At 46.4% G+C, this 24,946-nt stretch overlaps 1 protein-coding gene across 1 annotated transcript in view; it reads right to left on the bottom strand.

The window, feature by feature from the left end:
* Positions 1-6,592: 6,592 nt before the first annotated feature.
* LOC143290612 (major facilitator superfamily domain-containing protein 6-like) overlaps positions 6,593-24,946 on the bottom strand; it is a 91,653-nt gene continuing 73,299 nt past the window's right edge. The window contains exons 10-13 of the mRNA XM_076600213.1: positions 16,322-16,558; positions 14,571-14,642; positions 13,639-13,697; positions 6,593-8,549 (exon numbers count right to left, since the gene is read on the bottom strand). Coding sequence (XP_076456328.1) covers positions 8,439-8,549; positions 13,639-13,697; positions 14,571-14,642; positions 16,322-16,558 — 479 coding nt within the window. The 3' untranslated portion in view covers positions 6,593-8,438. The remainder of the gene's footprint in view (positions 8,550-13,638; positions 13,698-14,570; positions 14,643-16,321; positions 16,559-24,946) is intronic.

Below are 24,946 nucleotides of genomic sequence, written 5' to 3'. Positions count from 1 at the left end.
CCCTGGTGGATAATAATAAACTGGTAAAACAAGTAGCTTCTGTTGACGTAAAGAGATTGTAAAATGAGGGACAGGTATCTGGTCTGTGCGAGATGTACTTAAAAAGGTATTTCGTGGAAACTGCTCTCGCGTTCCATTGCATGATTTTGTTGATGGGGATTGGTTTCATCTCCAATTCTAGTTTGTGTGTGTGTGTGTGTGTGCGTGTGTGTGTGTGTGCGTGTGTGTGTGTGTGTGTGTGTGTGTGTGTGTGTGTGTGTGTAGGGGGGGGGGAGTGAGTGTGTAGGCGTGAATGGGTGTTTGTGTGTGTGTGTGGGGGGGGGGGGGCGTGTGTGGCCAAAAACTGGTAACAAACCGTTGAACATTCTCACAGCGATTTATTCCTTTGCACAGCTTGTCCCTGTAAAACAACCCGCGGCAACAGTGCAACATGTCCACGGCTGATTATAATAAAACATTCATCGCAAAACAGTGAAAAACACTATATACAAATAAACTCCAAATTTGAATACAGCACTTTGATCACACACACACACACACACACACAATCGCACACACACTCACTCACACCACACACACACACACACACCACACACACATACTCCCACTACCTAAGCATCACTGACATTCACTTGATCAGACTGGAAAACACATGGATCAACTGGCGTCTACACTTTATTGCTGGAAGCTAAAACACATTGCATATACCATGCTCTCTAGTCTGTCATTCCTGAAAACTGCAAACCTCGCTACATATGCACAAGGAGCAGCTCAACAACTAGGTCAAATCTTAGAATGGCATTCAGTGTCTGAGCAACATCAGTAGAAAAAAAATCAGTGGAATGAATCAGTAACAAAGATCCATTATTCGTAAACATTGATACTAAACTGCACCACAAACATTTGAGTCGAATCCGCTAATTGGCTGAAAATAATGCCGTCAGATATCTTTAGCCAGTCAGGACAGTGGTCTAGGGGTTTTGTAGATAGGTTGTGCCTTACGCTTACATTGTTTTGGTCGACAGGTTGTGTCTTACCCTTATAGTGTGTTTTGGTTGACAGGATGTGTCTTATGCTTACATTGTGTTTTGGTTGACAGGTTGTGTCTTATGCTTACATTGTGTTTTGGTTGACAGGTTGTGTCTTACCCTTATAGTGTGTTTTGGTTGACAGGTTGTGTCTTTCCCTTACATTGTGTTTTGGTTGACAGGTTGTCTTATGCTTACATTGTGTTTTGGTTGACAGGTTGTGTCTTATCCTTACATTGTGTTTTGGTTGACAGGTTGTGTCTTATGCTTACATTGTGTTTTTGTCGACAGGTTGTGTCTTACACTTACATTTTGTTTTGGTTGACAGGTTGGGTCTTACCCTTACAGTGTGTTTTTGTCGACAGGCTGGGACTTACTCTTACATTGTGTTTTTGTTGACAGGTTGTGTTTTACCTTTACATTGTGTTTTTGTTGACAGGTTGTGTCTTACGCTTAGTGTTTTTGTTGACAGGTGTGTCTTACGCTTAGTGTTTTTGTTGACAGGTGTGTCTTACGCTTAGTGTTTTTGTTGACAGGTTGTGTCTTACGCTTAGTGTTTTTGTTGACAGGTTGTGTCTTACCTTTACATTGTGTTTTTGTTGACAGGTTGTGTCTTACGCTTAGTGTTTTTGTTGACAGGTTGTGTCTTACGCTTAGTGTTTTTGTTGACAGGTTGTGTCTTACCTTTACACTGTGTTTTTGTTGACAGGTGTATCTTACGCTTAGTGTTTTTGTTGACAGGTGTGTCTTACGCTTAGTGTTTTTGTTGACAGGTGTGTCTTACGCTTAGTGTTTTTGTTGACAGGTTGTGTCTTACGCTTAGTGTTTTTGTTGACAAGTTGGGTCTTACACTTACAATGTGTTTTTGTTCACAGTTTTGAGTCTTGGCATTTACATTGGCATGTCTCTGTATCATGTGCCACCACGGAGATGTACAATGGTCCACTGAAGACGTTAGCTGGGGAGGACATTGTACATTTAAGACATTAGCTGGGGAGGACATTGTTCATTGAAGACATTAGCTGTGAGGACACTGTATACTGAAGACGTTTGCTGGGGAGATGGTTGTCCATTCAAGACATTAGCTGGGGAGGACATTGTACATTGAAGACATTAGCTGTGGAGGACATTGTATACTGAAGACGTTAGCTGTGGAGGACATTGTACATTGAAGACATTAGCTGTGGAGGACATTGTATACTGAAGACGTTAACTGGGGAGGTGGCTGTACATTGAAGACGTTAGCTGTGGAGGACATTGTCCATTGAAGACGTTAGCTGTGGAGGACATTGTAGGACATTGTGCATTGAAGACGTTAGCTGTGTAGGACACTGTGCATTGAAGACGTTAGCTGTGGAGGACATTGTAGGAGGACATTGTAGGACATTGTGCATTGAAGACGTTAGCTGTGTAGAACACTGTGCATTGAAGACGTTAGCTGTGGAGGACATTGTACACTGAAGACATTGGCTGTGGAGGACATTGTACACTGAAGACATTGGCTGTGGAGGACATTGTACACTGAAGACGTTAGCTGTGGAGGACATTGTACACTGAAGACGTTAGCTGTGGAGGACATTGTCCACTGAAGACGTTAGCTGTGGAGGACATTGTCCATTGAAGACGTTAGCTTGGAGAAGATTGCTCACACCTTTTATTTCTTGGCCCGACACGTTCTCCAGTCAATCCCTATTTTTGTCAAGAGAAGATGGTTGAAGTCGATTCAAAGTTCTCGGCTGCGTGGACAAAAAATGTATGTTTCCAATGTTTCTGGACGTGTACTGCTCATATGAACTCTGGACTCACTTGTGAGGTGCGAAAAACTACTGAAGTGGGTTTGTTTTTCTTGAATTAAATAAATAACAATAAAGCAACAGCCAAATGATGTCCCCAAAAGAGGAGCTAACAAGAAAGACGCACACAGCTGATCTGCTGTGTCTGACATAACAAAGGGAGGGAAATCTACATAACAAATAAAGGGAGTGACTGCAGATTGAGGGATGGAGCACCTCCCTTGGATGACTGTACTGGTGAATCCCGTCTTAACAAGACAACTTCCTTTCGTTTGAACGGAGTTCACAATTTATAAAATATATAACAATGCGATAAGCACTATCTCTTCCATGTCTCTTAAAAAGGCAAAAGCAGAAATGGTTTAGAATTGGTGCATATCTCAAATAAGTGCTGAGGAACAAGATCCACTCCAAGATAACTGAATGAAGGAAAACATACAAAAAAACAGTAAGCGTTGCATCCCCAGCACTGGTATGAATACCGATGAACGTCACACACAACGACTTCAGATGTTTACAAATGAATGTATCTATGTTAATGATGGAAGAGAGCGGACGACTGGTTCACAAAGAATAAGATGACACAATAAACCTACAGAGGAAAGTGATCGTTTTTACAAGTTGACATACAATATACCTACAGAGGAAAGTGATCGTTTTACAAGTTGACATACAATATACCTACAGAGGAATGTGATCGTTTTTACAAGTTGACATACAATATACCTACAGAGGAATGTGGTCACTCATACAAGTGCACATACAATATACCTACAGAGGAATATGATCATTTATACAACTGGACATACAATATATCTACAGAAGAAAGTGGTCATTTATACAAGTGGACATACAATATACCTACAGAGAAAGCGGTCATTCATATGTGTGGTCATACAATATACCTACAGAGGAAAGTGGTCATTCATATGTGTGGTCATACAATATACCTACAGAGGAAAGTGGTCATTCATATGTGTGGTCATACAATATACCTACAGAGGAAAGTGGTCATTCATATGTGTGGTCATACAATATACCTACAGAGGAAAGTGTTCATTCATACGATGTTGTCATACAATATACCTACAGAGGAAAGTGTTCATTCATACGATGTTGTCATACAATATACCTACAGAGGAAAGTGGTCATTCATACGATGTGGTCATACAATATACCTACAGAGGAAAGTGTTCATTCATACGATGTTGTCATACAATATACCTACAGAGGAAAGTGGTCATTCATACGATGTGGTCATACAATATACCTACAGAGGAAAGTGGTCATTCATACGATGTTGTCATACAATATACCTACAGAGGAAAGTGGTCATTCATACGATGTGGTCATACAATATACCTACAGAGGAAAGTGGTCATTCATACGATGTGGTCATACAATATACCTACAGAGGAAAGTGGTCATTCATACGATGTTGTCATACAATATACCTACAGAGGAAAGTGGTCATTCATACGATGTGGTCATACAATATACCTACAGAGGAAAGTGGTCATTCATGCAAGTTGACATATAATAAATCTACAGATGAAAGTGGTCATTCATACAAGTTGACATACAATAAACCTACAGAGAAAAGTGGTCATTCATACAAGTGGACATATAATAAAGCTACAGAGCAAAGTGGTCATTCATACAAGTGGACATATAATAAAGCTACAGAGCAAAGTGGTCATTCATACAAGTGGACATATAATAAAGCTACAGAGCAAAGTGGTCATTCATATAAGTGGACAAGTGCGCACCTCCCATACGGCCCAAAGTCTATTTTTCTTAAGTTCTCAACAAAATCTGATCTCTTTGAGTTCACAATAATGTCTTTCATTCCATGGGTAAGCATATACTTCTAGTCAAAAAGCGAAGAGCAAAAGTACAAAATCATTAGCACAGTCAGGAGTGAAATATTTAGCCAATGTGAAAAGTATCAAGATGGGGAAAAGGGAGTGGCCGTGATGGTCGTGACCATAAACAAAACTCTGTAAAGCCATTCTGAACAGGTTCATATCTCCATACTAACATGACTATAAACAAAACAGTGTCCAGCCATTCTGAATGGCTTCATCACCATAGTAACATACCGAGATTACCGGGGCTGACCTACTTTTTCTAGAAGACATACATTATAAGCGGCTACTCAAAGAAGCATAATCATTCAGCCAGGACGAATCACATCCAGCTTTTGGGATTTTCGAGATGCTCCCCTCTGGTCGACGGTACAGAAGTATAAGGACGAAAACCAATCGCTTCGCCAATAGCTTTTCCCCAGAAGCAGTCAATGCCCTGTCTCTCGAACAAATCCAGTATGATAAACAGAATTGTGCAACCAACAACCATTTACTGAAGATCAAGTCATCAGCCCCATCCACATGTAATATGCAGCTTCTGTTCAAACATGCGCGCGCGCGCGCGCGCGTTTTTGTGTGTGTGTGTGTGTGTGTGTGTGTGTGCGTGCGTGCGCGCAGTGCGTGCGTGTGTGAATATGCACAAGTTTTTATATTGATATGTACTTGTATGTATCCTAATTTTTATTGTATCGGTGTTTGTGTATGATTTTCGATTTATGTTCGTATCTTGTTATGTACTATCCCCCCCTACCCCCAATATTCCTTGACCCTGGTACATTTGGTAATAAAGACTATTCTATTCTATAAACAAAACAGTGTCCAGCCATTCTGAATGGGTGCATATCTCCATAATAACGTGGTTATGCTTGGATTTCTAACTTGGCCATGGCACTATGCATGTATTTTTTCATGCAAGTTTAAATGATTTAAATGAACATAGTTAAGTCTACGCAGCACACAAAACTAAGCTGCAAACTGTCATGCTTTTCACAGGTAAGCACGCAGGTCTGTACGTGCACTGGTACTACATCCAAAGAGAAGTAAAACTCGGGATGGAATGCTTTGACACAGGTTGGTTTTCACAGGTACCTGATGACTGCACTTCCCAAATTATGACAGGTTGGTTTTCACAGATACCTAATGACTGCACTTCCCAAACTATGACACAGGTTGGTTTCTACAAATACCTGATGTATGCACTTCTCCAACCCAGCCAGACAGAGGGTCTACATTGCCCAATCGTCATGTTATGGACCCGGGCAGAGAGAAGGTCTACATTGCCCAATCGTCATGTTATGGACCCGGGCAGAGAGAAGGTCTACATTGCCCAATCGTCATTTTATGGACCCGGGCAGAGAGAAGGTCTACATTGCCCAATCGTCATGTTATGGACCTAGGCAGAGAGAGGGTCTACATTGCCCAATCGTCATGTTATGGACCTAAGCAGAGAGAGGGTCTACATTGCCCAATCGTAGTCATGTTATTGACCTAGGCAGAGAGAAGGTCTACATTGCCCAATCGTCATGTTATGGACCTAGGCAGAGAGAGGGTCTACATTGCCCAATCGTAGTCATGTTATTGACCTAGGCAGAGAGAAGGTCTACATTGCCCAATCGTAGTCATGGTTTGGACCCAGGCAGAGAGAGGGTCTACATTGCCCAAATGCAGTCATGTTATGGACCTAGGCAGAGAGAGGGTCTACATTGCCCAATCGTCATGTTATGGACCCAGGCAGAGAGAGGGTCTACATTGCCCAATCGTCATGTTATGGACCCAGGCAGAGAGAGGGTCTACATTGCCCAATCGTAGTCATGGTTTGGAGCCAGGCAGAGAGAGGGTCTACATTGCCCAATCGTAGTCATGGTTTGGAGCCAGGCAGAGAGAGGGTCTACATTGCCCAATCGTCATGTTATGGACCTAGGCAGAGAGAGGGTCTACATTGCCCAATCGTGGTCATGGTTTGGAGCCAGGCAGAGAGAGGGTCTACATTGCCCAATCGTCATGTTATGGACCTAGGCAGAGAGAGGGTCTACATTGCCCAATCGTGGTCATGGTTTGGAGCCAGGCAGAGAGAGGGTCTACATTGCCCAATCGTGGTCATGGTTTGGAGCCAGGCAGAGAGAGGGTCTACATTGCCCAATCGTAGTCATGTTTTAGGACCCAGTTTGCCATGGATTTACTTTGTGATGGCTGATCATCAGATCAAGTATCATTTGTGCCAACACGAATGATAAACCAGAACACCGAGAAGAATCGGTGATGTTTGTGAACGAATGGCCATCATAACCAAAGTTCCAGTGTATAAAATACCATTATGTACAGAATGCCCACAATATCATGGGATTAAAAAAAATCTGATAAAAAAATCATGACCACGGCAAAATATAAATGCAAAAAATTGAATTGAGAAAAGAAATGGGGAAAGAAACGAATGCACAACTACAACTAATTTAGGATTTATGTAGGCTTAAGATTAATACAATAAATGTAGGATTAAGCTATACTTAAAATGAATACGACAAAAATAGAATGAAGCTAGACATGATGAATACGATAGATTTAGGATTTCAGCTAGACTTAAGATGAAAATGACAAATTTAGGATAAAGCCAAACTTTAGATGATTACAACAAAATTAGGATTAAGCTAAACTTCAGATGAATATGAGAAATTAGGATTAAGCTATACTTTAGATTAATACGACAACATTAGGATTAAATCAGGCTTCAGATGAATACAACAAAATTAGGATTAAGCTATGCTTTAGATGAATACGACAACATTGGGATTAAGCTAGACTTCAGATGAATACGAGAAAATTAGGATTAAGCTACACTTTTGATGCATACAACAAATTATGATAAAGCTAGACTTTAGATGAATATGACGAAATTAGGATTAATCTGCACTTTAGGTGAATTATGACAAAACTGGGATCAAGCTAATCTTAACTTGAACATGACAAAATAAGTATAAAGCTTGGTATAATATGACAAAATAAGGAATATGCTAGACTTAATACGACAAAATTAGGATTAAGCTAGACTTCAAATGAATGTGACAAAATTAGGATTGAGCTAGACTTCAGATGAAAACAATAAATTATGATGAAGCTAGACTTTAAATGAATACGGCAAAATTAGGTTTAAGCTAGACTTCAGATTAATACAACAGAATTGGGAGTAAGCTAGACTTTAAATGAATACGACAAAATTAGGTGTAAGCTAGACCTCAGATGAATACGACACAATTAGGTTTAAGCTAGACTTAGATTAATATGATAGAATTGGGATAAAGCTAGACATTAGATGAATACGACAATAACAAAGTAAGGAACATGCAGACTGAGAACAGACACGTTTCAGGGAATAACACATTAAAGAGTGGATGAACCTTGAACTTGACTAATGAGGAATACACGAATCAGAAACAAGCGCACTGTGACACGCACAAACTGAGGAATGAGAACTAGGCAATCTGGGAACGTTCCGTTCTTGAATGAGTACGTTTCAGGCATGTACATAATTATGGAGAATTGAGAATTGATGAAACAGGGAATTTGTGCACTGTAAACAAGAATCTCGATCAAATGGATTGGCAATGACAGATTATATTCATACGAGTACTGAGGATAGAAGACTACTTTCCAAAAACCAGCAATGAAATCACAACTGGATACTAGCCAACACATAGAAACAAACACCCCAAACGGATATGACATCAGCTCAACTGTGCGGTGATCTACCCTGTTCAAGGGCCGTAACCCTGGTCGAAGAAGTTATTGGATTGTTGGTGGTGGAGGTGAGAATCACCCGTGTAGACTTTCTGATGTGGTTGTGGCGTCTCTCTCTGTCCAAAGCTCTGCACAGACATGGTGCATAGCAGGTTAGGGATCTTAACATCTCCATCTCTCTCTGTGTCTCTCTCTCTCCTTTACGTCTCTCTCTTTTTTATTTTCATATGTAATTGTGTGTGTGTGTGTGTGTGTGTGTGTGTGTGTGTGTGTGTGTGTCTGTGTGTCTGTGTGTGTCTGTGTGTGTGTGTGTGTTTTGCCTTTGCTTTTTTGTTCCGTTTTTCTTCTTTGCCCTTGAGGGCTGGATGTAAAAAAGCAGCTGTGCTTACTCCACTGCCTTCGTGAAATAAAAATTCGTTTCGTCTCGTCTCGTCTCTCTCTCTCTCTCTCTCTCTCTCTCTCAGACACACACACATTTATATGTATATATATATCAGTGTGTCACTTAGAACAACGGGAGATATGTAAGTCGGCCAATATGCTAATATCTCCGCCATTGGAAAATAAAGATTCATTCATTCATTCTCTCTGTTCCATACAATGTACATGTATGGGTGTTTATAGTTCATTTTGTGGTCAGGTCAGATGTTCTCTGCAAGTGGTAACCATCTAACCCAGTACTACCTGCTGCATGTGGGGCGATGAGGTCCGCTGCTACAACGTCCAGCTCATCAAAAGTGAAGCGAAGACCCAACTTCTCACTTTCCAAGTGTAGCTTCCTCTGTCGTAGAGACCCCTGTCTGGCCTGCCACCAGGCGTTGCTTACATGGCGTCCTACACAAACGTGTCTGTAGCAAACGGGTTCATGTCGTGTCCCCTGTTTCCACAGTTTTGCTACGGGCGACCGGGTGACTGGCGGGATAACTAGTCGTAAAGAGAGGTGGTTGCTGGCCCCCTGTACATAACGTGCGGCGTGCATGGCCCATCACTGTGTGGATACGCCCTGGCGCCCACGAACCAGCTCCCAATGCATGGGTCAGATACAAAGAGATCATCCCAACGGCGGAGCAGGCGGAAGAGGAGACATCTCCCAATGGCTGCCATGGCGGATGAGGATGCCCAACAATAGGTAGGGAGACTTGCGAGCACGCCGCAAGAACTGCCGTGGACCCACAATACTCAGGGCATGTCTACCTAGAATGTGAAGCCTGGATTCCGCGGACTGGGGGCGCAGTGAGACATATGCAGAACACTGCTGGCTATCCACTGCATCCTGACCCATCTCCAGCCATCTCGACTTTGTCTTGCCAATGGGCCCAGATAGGCCGGTGTAGGAGGCAAAAAAGACTTCCAGGAAAAAAAAACACTGGGAGTGTATTTTTCCTAGGAAAGAAACACTGCAATATCGGAAGGGGAATGTTATTTTCCTAGGAAAATTACACTGGCACCAGGAAAATAACACTGCCACTACGGCGGCAAATAAGACTGGCGGGAAAAAAAACACTGCGAGTGTCCAGCGTGAATTGTGTTCATTTTGTTCAGAGTGCACGAAGGCAGTGAGCCGAACTCAGTGCCCGTGTTGTTCCCCGGACTTGAAAAAAGAACAGAGCCGAACCTGTTTATGACTCTTCCAAACGGGTAAAACCTGACCGTTCATCAGAACCACAAATTGTTAGGGTTGACCCTGCGCCTCCAAAGCAGTTTACCCCAACGAACTCCACATGGAGAAGACTGAAATGCAAGACTCTGGGGTTAGCCGCACCTAAAAAAATGCCCTTCAGACCGAAAACGAAAGTGGGTGCTCCGCGTCAAACAGAAACAATTATTGGTGACGGGAATTGTTTTTTCAGAGCGTTAAGCCTGGAGGTCGCAGGGTCTCAAGATTTTCATGAAAAGATCCGACGCGCAGTTGTAGAAACCATCAAACACAGCGAAGACGTTTTGGGCCGCTATATTGGTATGGACACAGAAGAATACCTCAGATCGACAAAGATGGCAGCAAATCGTATCTGGGCTACAGACACCGAGATCATGGCAGCTGCCTTGCTCCTGAACACCACGATCAGCGTGTATACTCAAAGTGGAGATGAGAGAAGGTGGCTCGATCACACCCCCCTTGGCAGAGCTGAAAGCCAAGAGAAAATTTATTTGGTGAACCTCTGTGGGCACTTCGAAAGGGTTGTTTCATGCGAGTGTTAAACGTGTTCTTAAAGAATTTTAATCATGGAAGAATTTTAGCACAGTCGTTTTATAGCATGGGCGATACAACAGATACAGTTACTGTTACTTTGCAAGTGCACTTTTATACAATTTCGACTGCAATGGACAAAATACATGAAATAATACTTTAAATTGGAACGCACTAAACTCTGTCAAACTTTTGGTTATTTCGAACTTGCACACACATGAAAAACTAGAGCAGTCTGTTTTTTTCCTGGGGTAGTGTTAATTTCCTGGGCGTAGTCATTTTTTCCTGGGTGAAGGAGTGTAATCTTCCTAGGAAAATAACACTCCCAGTGTTATTTTACTGGGAAAAAACACTCCTGTAGTGTTTTTTTTCCGCAGTGTTATTTTCCGACTACACCGGGACGAGAGAGTGAGGCTGACGACCTGAGCAATTCTCCCTCACTTTTATCAAAGTCAAGCACAACACCTGAAGTCCTGTGGCGATGGGGGAGTGGCGAAGCAGCAAGTGCGGATAAACTGGAAGCTGTAGTCACAAACCTGCACACAGGTGGCCCAGGGCATAGGGTCACTCTCTACTGAATCAATGCAGCAGAGGAGTTCGGCACCCCCCTGGGTGTCTGAGCAACCCTCTATGGACCGCTCTGCTCACCTTCATGGAGGAAGGGAATAGAAAAGATGAATCAAACACAGCCTGCTTCACTTCTCCCTGGCCAGCTTACCGCGGCTGGTGTGGATCTCTCATAGCCGTCCACATACAAAAAGAAAGCGATGGTGCTCACCACTGGCGGTATGAAACGTGAGAACTCTGCTAGATGACATCAAGGCAGGCAGACAGACCAGACAGAACTGCACTGGTTGCCAAAGAGCTAGCTCGCTACAATGTGGACATAGCAGCTCAGCGAAACGTGCCAAGTAGACTACAGAACCAGCTTACAGAATGTAGTGGTGGATACATGTTCTTCTGGAGTGGTCGCAGCAGCGCTGAACGACGAGAAGCAGGCGTGGGATTTGACATCAAATCTTACCTCGCCTGTAAACTCACCAAGCTTCCAGAGGATACCACTGACCAGAGGATACCACTGACCAGAGGATACCACTGACCAGAGGATACCAACGACCGCCTGATCACACTACAGCTCCCACTTTCAAACAAGCAGAGTGCAACGCTGATTAGTGCCTACGCTCCCACCATAACCATCCCAGATGACATTTAAGACAAGTTCTATGAACTCAACACCCTCATGTCAGCAGTCCCACAATCAGAGAATCTCATTCTTCTCGGGGACTTAAATGCCAGAGTAGGGACAGACTATAAAACCTGGGAAGGGATCATTGGAAGGCACGGCACTGGCAAGTGTAACAGCAACGGCCTTCTGCTCCTGTGCGTGTGCCACACATGATCCTGTCATCACCAGCACCCTGTTCCGCCTACCCACCCGTAAGAAGACGTCATGGATTCACCCTCGCTCGAGGCACTGGCATCTCATAGACTTGTCATCACCAGAAAGAGGGACAAGCTGGACGTCAGAGTGACGAGAGCCATGTGTGGTGCCGACTGCTGGACCGACCACCGTCCCATCGTGTCCAAGTTCAGGCTTCGAGTTCTGCCAATGAGAAGACCCCGAGGTCAGAAGACTGCAAAAAGGCTGGATGTCTCCAAGCTGAAAAGAAGCAAAGTTGCAGAAGAACTTGCCGACGACCTTGAGGGCAGATGGCCAGACACACCACAGGAAGACGGAACCAGCGTTGAAGAACAGTAGATGGCCTTCTGAGGCACTGTCTACACTACTGCCCTCTAACATCTCAGACCAGCAAACCGAAGAAACCAAGACTGGTTCGATGAGAGTGATGAAGATATACAGGCACTGCTAGCAGATGAACATCAACTGTTTAGAGTGCATCATTACGACCCCACGTCACAAGCCAAGGAAGATGCCTTTGCTGAGGCAAAAAGAAAGGTGCAAAAGAAACTTCGCGAGGTGCAGGACAGCTGGTTCAGCAAGAAGGCGGATGAAATCCAGGGCTATGTAGACAGCCACGACACAAAGCACATCTACGATGTGCCCAGTCCCCCGGCTCCTCACCCCTCCTCAGCAGATGAGACGCAGCTATTGAAAGAAAAGAAGATTCTGGAGAGGTTTGCTGAGCGCTTCAACAACGTCCTGCTAACATCAACGACGAGACCATTGCTTGCCTACCGCAGGTAGAGATAATGACAACTTCGACACCCTCCCCACAGAAGATGAAGTCAGGAAGGCAGTGAAGCAACTCTCCTGTGGCAAAGCGCCAGGATCCCATGCTATCCCTGCTGAGGTGTACAAAGCAGAAGGCCCTGCCATGATGCAAAAGCTGACTGAATTCCAGTTCATGTGGAACGAGGGACAGATCTCGCAACAGCTGAAAGATGCCAGCATAGTCCACATCTACAGGAGGAAAGGCAACCGCCAGTATTGCGACAACCACCGAGGCATCTCCCTATTGTCTGTTGCTAGAAAGATTCTGACCCGTGTCCTGCTCAACAGCCTTCTCCAACATCTTGAGCAAGGTATCCTCCCAGAAAGCCAGTGTGGCTTCCGTGCTGAACGTGGGACTGCGGACATGATTTTTGCAGCACGCCCACTCCAAGGAAAATGCCAGAAGCAACATAGCGACTTCTTCATGACCTTTGTGGACCTGACCATGGCTGTCGATACGTAATCTTTTTTTCTGCATCTGTTAGTTCAGTCTTGAATGGTTGAGTCACCAAGTGCATGTGATAAAATGTCCATAACACTAAGAAACTATGTTATACTGAAAAAAATAATTTAAAAAAAGTTATATTCAACAAATCGACAGTGGTCCAAACCATAGTCCCCTTAAGGTTGCAGTTCATTCCGTCATGAGGAGAGGTTCTGAAAGTGCAGCTGCTGCCATGCCTGTGCTCCACAGAGAGAGAGAGAGAGAGAGAGAGAGAGAGAGAGAGATTCAGAGAGAGAGAGAGAGATTCAGAGAGAGAGAGAGAGAGAGAGAGAGAGAGAGAGCAGTTTTTACCTGTTGGAATGGGTTTTCTCTTCCGAACTGAGTGTCTCCGTAACCACTTCCGTAACTGTCTGTCAACGATAAAACAGTACATTCAGTGCGTGTGTGTGTGTGTGTGTGTGTGTGTGTGTGTGTGTGTGTGTGTGTGTGTGTGTAGGTGTGTGTGTGTGTGTGTGTGTGTGTGTGTGTGTGTGTGTGTAGGTGTGTGTGTGTGTGTACATGTAGAGATTCATTTTGTTTACACACTATCAGTTGTTGTTGTTACCCTTTACGCTTTATACTTTTTCAAAATAAAATATCGTTCGTTCGTTCGTTCTCTCTGTCTCTGTCTTTCACTCTCTACTGTTGTTATGTCTGTTGATATGTTTGTTTACATAATTGGCATGTCTGTTGATATGACTTTACAATGTTGATGCGTCATGTTGATGCGTCCGTTCACACGGGTGATATATATATACACACTGTTCCCGCTACATTCAGTCACCATCCCAACGAATTGCCATCTGTAGTATGTGGTCCCAGGTTTGCAATGACGAACGACAATACTGATAAGATTATTATCTCTTCTCCTGTTCATTTATCATAGTTTAAAGATAGTGTGTCTGTTGCACGCGCTGGTGTGTGCTCTATGAATTCGGCACGTAAAATCCCACTGGTTCTCACCTTGTAATGGACAGGGATTGGTTGTATAACCTACACGACTGCTTCTTTGTGTTTCTTGAAAATAAAGAATGTGCAGATATCTCTGTCTCTCTGTGTCACTCTGTCTCTCTCTGTCACTGTCTCCCTATTTGTCTCTGTCTCTCTCTGCCTCTCTGTCTGCCTGTCTCCCCTGTTCCCCTCTCTCTCTTTATCCTCATGCCCCCAAAGCCGCCATTATCACACGGAACTCACAGGATACTAATGCAATATCAAACAAGGTGTTAATGGAAATGAGGACCCACCTGCACCTGCCCATGGGTCGGGGTGGTCATGTGACATGCTCCTGTTGCCATCCTGGCTTGTGGCCCCGTAATCTGCATAATCAACTTCACTCAGTGAACATTTTGCCATCCAGTGACGCTTGAAATGAACACCGAAGTAGAAAACAACAAGACAACTGTAACGAGGAACGAGCGAATACGACAGAACGAATAGAAGGTAGAAACAACAACAACAACAGGAACGAGCAAACATTGTGAGAATTATGGAAAGGAGAAGTAAACCAAGCCACCAATCAAAGAAGCACGAAATAGATCCATCCAACACAGCAAAACGCTACACAACACAGCACAACACAGCAAAACGCTACACAACACAGCACAACCCAGCAAAACGCTACACAACACAGCACAACCCAACAAAACGCTACACAACACAGCACAACACAGCAAAACGCTACACAACACAGCACAACACAGCAAAACGCTACACAACACAGCACAACCCAGCAAAACGCTACACAACCCAGCACAACACAACACATCACAACACAGCAAAACGCTACACAACACAGCACAACACAACACATCACAACACAGCAAAACGCTACACAACACAGCACAACACATCACAACACAGCAAAACGCTACACAACACAGCACAACAAAACACATCACAACACAGCAAAACGCTGCACAACACAGCACAGCACAACACAACACAACACATCACAACACAGCAAAACGCTACACAACACAGCACAACACATCACATCACAACACAGCAAAACGCTACACAACACAGCACAACACAGTAAAACGCTACACACCACAGCACAACACAGCAAAACGCTACACAACACAACACAACACATCACAAAGCAGCACAACACAACACATCACAAAGCAGCACAACACAACACAGCAAAACGCTACACAACACAGCACAACACATCACAACACAGCAAAACGCTACACAACACAACACAACACATCACAACACAGCAAAACGCTACACAACACAACACAACACATCACAAAGCAGCACAAAGCTGCACAACACAACACAGCAAAACGCTACACAACACAGCACAACACATCACAACAGAGCAAAACGCTACACAACACAGCACAACACAACACATCACAAAGCAGCACAACACAACACAGCAAAACGCTACACAACACAGCACAACACATCACAACACAGCAAAACGCTACACAACACAGCACAACACAACACATCACAAAACAGCACAACACAACACAACACAAAGCAGCACAGCACAGTACAGCACAACACAACGAGACATCTATCCAAAACACTGCAATAATAGCCTAAAATAAAATACAACCTAACATTCATCCAATGCACTGCTGTAACAGATAATTATAATTCACTGCAATAATAGCCTAAAATAAAATACAACCTAACATTCATCAATACACTGCTGTAATAGGTAATTATAATTCACTGCAATGCAACACAGCACAGCACAGCACAATACAACACAATTCCATACAAAACAATACAGTACAGTGCAATACAGTATAATATAGTATGATACAATGCAGTATAATGTAATATTCATTTAATGCATTGCAATTATACAATAGAACTTAACACCCATTACATCGCAACCTTACATTCATCCAATCCACTGCAATACAACACAACATTCATTCGAAAGCACTATGATAGTCCCCTTTTCACACACACACACACACACACACACACACACACACACACACACACACACACACACACATACTACCTTTCTGCTTGGTGTTCAAATCCTCGCCGGTCAGTGCGGACGCGGACAGGTCACGGCCCAGGCCTGACGGGACCCCGTGCGGCGCCAGGTGAGCCGCCGTGTCCTCCATCAGCTCGTGCGCCATCTTGGAGCCGTGCGAGAAGCGCCCTCTGTCCTGCAGGAAGTAGTTGGTCCCGGCATACACCGCCAGAACCAGGATGCAGGCGATGCCGTAGATCCGGAAGGTGATCTCACTTCCTGTGTGAGTCAGATGTGTACAGTACACCACATCATGCCACGACACACCACACCCCATCACATTATTACACAACACAACATGATACATCACAACACAACGCAACACAACACGATACATCACAACACGATACATTACAACATACCGCATCACAGCACAAAAGAAAACGGCAAACATCAAGCTACACCACACCACACCACACCACGATACATCACACAATACTACACAGCACAATAAAATACACCAAACTACACTCTGAAACACACCATATCACAAAACAATATATTACACCACACCACACCACACCACATTACAACATACCACAACACATTACAACATACCACACCACCATATGTTACACCACACCACATCAAAGTAAATTGCAACACAGCACAACACAATTCATAATATAACACACCATAATACATCACTACACACCACACCACAACACATTACAACATACCACACCACAACACATCATAACATACCACACCAGAACACATTACAATATACAACACCACAACACATCATAACATACCACACCACAACACATTACAACATACAACACCACAACACATAACATACCGCACCACACCACATTACAACATGCCACACCACCATACACCACAACACATTACAACTTACCACACCACCATACATTACACATCACAACAAAATCAACTGTAACACACCATAACACACAACACCACACTACACCACAATACAACACACACCACACCACACCACACTACATTACAACATACCATATCACAATACATTACATCACACCACACCACACCACAGTATATCACAACACCACACCACACCACACCACATTCCAACAACACTCCACGCCACACCACACCACAGTACATCACAACACCACACCACACCACACCACACCACACTCCAACACAACACTTCACACCACACCACACCACACTCCAACACAACACTTCACACCACACCACACCAAACTCCAACAACAATCCACACAACACCACACCACACCACACCACACTCCAACACAACACTTCACACCACACCACACCAAACTCCAACAACAATCCACACAACACCACACCACACCACACCACACCACACCACACAACACCACACCACACCACACCACACCACACAACACCACACCACAGTACATCACAACACCACACAACACCACACCACACCACACTCCAACACAACAATCCACACAACACCACACCACACCACACCACACAACACCACACCACAGTACATCACAACACCACACAACACCACACCACACCACACTCCAACACAACAATCCACACAACACCACACCACACCACACCACACAACACCACACCACAGTACATCACAACACGACACCACACCACACCACACCACACTCCAACACAACAATCCACACAACACCACACCACACTCCAACACAACAATCCACACAACACCACACCACACCACACTCCAACACAACAATCCACACAACACCACACCACACCACACCACACTCCAACACACCACACCACACTCCAACACAACACTTCACACCACACCACACCACATTCCAACACAACACTTCACACCACACCACACCACATTCCAACACAACAATCCACACAACACCACACCACACCACAGTACATCACAACAACACACCACACCACACCACAGTACATCACAACACCACACAACACCACACCACAGTACATCACAACACCACACCACACCACACCACAGTACATCACAACAACACACCACACCACACCACAAATACATTCCAACACACCACACCACTCCACAAATACATTCCAACACACCACACCACTCCACAAATACATTCCAACACACCACACCACTCCACAAATACATTCCAACACACCACACCACTCCACAAATACATTCCAACACACCACACCACTCCACTCCACAATATATTCGAACACATCACACCACACCACTCCAATCCACAATACATTCCATCACGCCACACCACTCCACTCCACAATACATTCGAACAGATCACACCACACCACTCCACAATACATTCCAACACACCACTCCACTCCACAATACATTCCAACACATCACACCACACCACATTCCAACACACCAGTCCACTCCACAATACACGTCACACCACACCACTCCACTCCACAATACGCATCACACCACACCACATTCCAACACACCAGTCCACTCCACAATACACGTCACACCACACCACTCCACTCCACAATACACATCACACCACACCACTCCACAATACATTCCAACACACCAGTCCACTCCACAATACACATCACACCACACCACTCCACTCCACAATACATTCCAACACACCACTCCACACCACACCACACTACACAACACCACAATACATTCCAACACACCACACCACACCACACCACAATACATTCCAACACACTACACCACACTTCAATACATTACAACATACCATATTACAATACATTACACCACACCACATCACACCACACCATATTACAACAAACAACACAAAACAATACATTACAACACACCACACCACACCACAGCATAACGCACCACACCACACCACAGCATACCACCCTTCATCACCATCACTATAAACAAACAGTCTCAAGTCTGTGGCCTTTCATGCCCTGCTCTCATGATGACCTCAGTTTTCGATACCCCTCCACTTCCGTGCTTGGGACGAGATCTGTCAATGTCTTCAGTGTTGGCAGATTCATGGGGGGCTGTTGTTTGGGGGACGTGGTGGCGGTCTCCACTCTGGGAGAGACGCTCGCTCAGTCTGGTTCCGCGACTAAGCCATTATTGTCATTAGTAGGGGGCTTAGTAGGTGGTGTCCTAAGTACGTTGAATCAGAACAGGCACCACTGAACACCACTGAAGTGACTCAGCAGCAGTGCAGTGTCTCCTCTGGTGTGTGGTCTCCTGGCGACCTAACATCGATGGTTCCCTGAGGATTGCCGACGTTGGAACTGTGACGGACGAACCCGGGTGTGGCCGTGTATGGGCAATCTGAGCGACGTGAGAGTAATGCCACTGAAACCGTGCAGATGATGGGGCAGCAAAAAACAACAAACAAACAAAAACAAAAACCAAAAACCCCACACAAAAACAAACAACAACAACAAAAACAACAAAAACAAAAAAACAGCACAGCACACCACAACACACTACATCACAACACAACACAGCACAACACACTACATCACAACACAACACAGCACAACACACTACATCACAACACACCACAACACACTACATACAACACAACACAGCACGGCACAGCAACCACAATATATTACAACACAACACACCACACCACAACAAACAGCACAGCACAGCACAGCACAGCACATCACAGCACAGCACAGCACAGCACACCACAACACAGCACAGCACAGCACAGCACAGCACACCACAACAGCACACCACAACACAGCACAACAGCACAGCACAGCACAGCACAATACATTACAACACAGCACAGCACACCACAACAGCACAGAACAGCACAGCACACCACACAGAACAGCACAGCACAGCACAGCACACCACACAGAACAGCACACCACACAGACCAGCACACCACAGCACAGCACAGCACAGCACAGCACAGCACACCACACCACACCACACAGAACAGCACACCACAACACACCACACCACACCACACCACAGCACACAGAACAGCACAGCACACAGAAGAGCACAGCACAGCACAGCACAGCACAGCAGAGCACACCACACCATACCACACCGCACAGCACACCACACAGCACAGCACAGCACAGCACACCATACCACAACACAACACAACAATACAATACACCACAACACACCACAGCACACCACAGCACACACCACAGCACACCACACCACAGCACACACCACAGCACACCACACCACACAGCACAGCACACCACACAGAACAGCCCAGCACACCACACAGAACAGCACAGCACACCACACCACACAGCACAGCACAGCACAGCACACCACACCACACCACACAGAACAGCACACCACAGCACACCACACCAAAGCACACAGAACAGCACACCACACCACACAGCACACCACACCACAACACACCACAACACACAGAACAGCACACCACACCACACAGCACACCACACCAAACCACACACCAGAGCACATCACACAGAACAGCACACAGAACAGCACACCACACCACACACCACACCACACCACACCACACCCCACACCACACCACACAGAACAGCACAGCACACCACACAGCACAGCACACCACACAGAACAGCACACCACACAGAACAGCACACCACACAGAACAGCACAGCACACCACACAGAACAGCACACCACACAGAACAGCACACCACACAGAACAGCACAGCACAGCACACAGCACACCACACCACACAGAACAGCACAGCACACCACACCACACAGCACACCACACCACACAGCACACCACACCACACCCCACACCACACCACAGCACAGCACAGCACACCACACAGCACACCACACCACACAGCACACCACACCACACCCCACACCACACCACACAGAACAGCACAGCACACCACACAGAACAGCAGACCACACAGAACAGCACAGCACACAGCACAGCACACCACACAGAACAGCACAGCACACCACACCACACAGCACACCACACCACACAGCACACCACACCGCACAGCACACCACACCACACCACACCACACACAGAACAGCACAGCACACCACAGCACACCACACCACACAGAACAGCACACCACACCACACAGAACAGCACACCACACAGCACAGCACAGCACACCACACAGAACAGCACACCACACCACACCCCACACCACACCACACAGAACAGCACAGCACACCACACAGAACAGCAGACCACACAGAACAGCACAGCACACAGCACAGCACACCACACAGAACAGCACAGCACACCACACCACACAGCACACCACACCACACAGCACACCACACCACACAGAACAGAACAGCACACCACACCGCACAGCACAGCACACCACACCACACCACACAGAACAGCACAGCACAGCACAGCACACCACAGCACACCACACCACACAGAACAGCACAGCACAGCACAGCACACCACAGCACACCACACCAGACAGAACAGCACAGCACACCACAGAGAACAGCACACCACACAGAACAGCACAGCACACCACACAGAACAGCACAGCACACAGAACAGCACAGCACAGCACAGCACAGCACACAGCACACCACACAGCACACCACACCACATCACACAGAACAGCACACCACACAGAACAGCACAGCTCACCACACAGAACAGCACACCACACCATACCACAGCACACCACACCACACAGAACAGCACACCACACCATACCTCAGCACACCACAGCACACCACAGCACACCACACCACACAGAACAGCACACCACACCACACCACAGCACACAGAACAGTACAGCACACAGAACAGCACAGCACAGCACAGCACAGCAGAGCACACCACACCATACCACACCGCACAGCACACCACACACCACAGCACACCACACACCACAGCACACCACACAGAACAGCACAGCACAGCACAGCACACCATACCACAACACAACACAACAATACAATACACCAGAACACACCACAGCACACCACAGCACACACCACAGCACACCACAGCACACACCACAGCACACCACAGCACACAGCACAGCACAGCACACCACACAGAACAGCCCAGCACACCACACAGAACAGCACACCACACCACACCACACCACACAGAACAGCACACCACACCACACCACACCAAAGCACACAGAACAGCACACCACAGCACACCACACCACACAGCACACCACACCACACCACACCACAGCACACAGAACAGCACACCACACCACACCACACCACACAGAACAGCACACCACAGCACACCACACCACACAGCACAGCACAGCACACCACACACCACAGCACACCACACAGAACAGCACACCACACCACACAGCACAGCACAGCACAGCACACAGCACAGCACACCACACAGAACAGCACACCACACAGAACAGCACAGCACACAGCACAGCACAGCACACAGCACAGCACAGCACACAGCACAGCACAGCACACAGAACAGCACACCACACAGAACAGCACAGCACAGCACAGCACAGCACACAGCACACCACAACACACAGAACAGCACAGCACACAGCACACCACAACACACAGAACAGCACAGCACACAGCACACCACAACACACAGAACAGCACAACACACAGAACAGCACACCACACAGAACAGCACACCACAGCACAGCACACAGAACAGAACAGCACACAGCACAGCACACCACACAGAACAGAACAGCACACCACACAGAACAGCACAGCACACCACACAGCACAGCACAGCACACAGAACAGCACACCACACAGCACAGCACAGCACAGCACAGCACAACACACAGAACAGCACAGCACAGCACAGAGAACAGCACACCACAGCACACAGAACAGCACACAGAACAGCACAGCACACAGAACAGCACACCACACCACACAGCACACCACACCACACAGCACACCACACAGCACAGCACAGCACACCACACCACACAGAACAGCATACCACACAGAACAGCACAGCACACAGAATAGCACACCACACCACACAGCACACCACACCACACAGCACACCACACAGCACAGCACAGCACAGCACACCACACCACACAGAACAGCATAACACACAGAACAGCACACCACACAGAACAGCACACCACACCACACCCCACACCACACCACACAGAACAGCACAGCACACCACACAGCACAGCACACCACACAGCACACCACACCACACAGAACAGCACACCACACAGAACAGCACAGCACACCACACAGAACAGCACACCACACCACACAGCACAGCACAGCACACCACACAGAACAGCACACCACACAGAACAGCACAGCACACCACACAGAACAGCACACCACACCACACAGAACAGCACACCACACAGAACAGCACAGCACACCACACAGAACAGCACACCACACCACACACCACACCACACCACACAGAACAGCACACCACACAGAACAGCACAGCACACCACACAGAACAGCACACCACACAGAACAGCACACCACACCACACAGAACACCACACCACACAGAACAGCACACCACACCATACCACAACACAACAATACAATACAATACAATAAACCACAGCACACCACAATACACCCCCACCCCCCACTTTACCATACCTGTAGACGACAAAACATCCAACTCTGCCTAAACATTGATGCAGACGACAGACATCCCCCCCTACACACCTCACCTTAGATATAGATGAAATACGCCACCACCACCCCACCTCACCATAGATGTAGGCGACCGACATCCTCCCCCTAAACAACTCACCATAGATGTAGACGACAGACATGCCCCTCCCCCCGACACACCTCACCATAGATGTAGACGACAGACATCCTCCCCCAAAACAACTCACCATAGATGTAGACAGACATCCCCCTCCCCCTTACACACATCATAGATGTAGACGACAGACATCCCCCTCCCCCCTACACACCTCACCATAGATGTAGACAACGGACATCCCCCCCTACACACCTCACCATAGATGTAGACGACAGACATCGCCCCCCCTACACACCTCACCATAGATGTAGACGACAGACATCCCCCCCTACACACCTCACCATAGATGTAGACGACAGACATCCCCCTCCCCCCTACACACCTCAACATAGATGTAGACAGACATCCCCCTCCCCCCTACACACATCATAGATGTAGACAACAGACATCCCCCCCTACACACCTCACCATAGATGTAGACGACAGACATCCCCCCCTACACACCTCACCATAGATGTAGACGACAGACATGCCCCCCTACACACCTCACCATAGATGTAGACGACAGACATCGCCCCCCCCCTACACACATCATAGATGTAGACGACAGACATCGCCCCCCCTACACACCTCACCATAGATGTAGACGACAGACATGCCCCCCCTACACACCTCACCATAGATGTAGACGACAGACATCGCCCCCCCCCCCCCTACACACCTCACCATAGATGTAGACGACAGACATCCTCCCCCCCCCTACACACCTCACCATAGATGTAGACAACAGACATCCCCCCCTACACACCTCACCATAGATGTAGACGACAGACATCGCCCCCCCCCCCCCTACACACCTCACCATAGATGTAGACAACATACATCCCCCCGCCTACACACCTCACCATAGATGTAGACGACAGACATCCCCCCCACACACACCTCACCATAGATGTAGACGACAGACATCCCCCCCACACA

This window comes from Babylonia areolata, chromosome 15, assembly GCF_041734735.1.
Source record: "Babylonia areolata isolate BAREFJ2019XMU chromosome 15, ASM4173473v1, whole genome shotgun sequence".
Taxonomy (NCBI): domain Eukaryota; kingdom Metazoa; phylum Mollusca; class Gastropoda; order Neogastropoda; family Buccinidae; genus Babylonia; species Babylonia areolata.
This window is presented reverse-complemented; position numbering and strand designations above follow the sequence as displayed.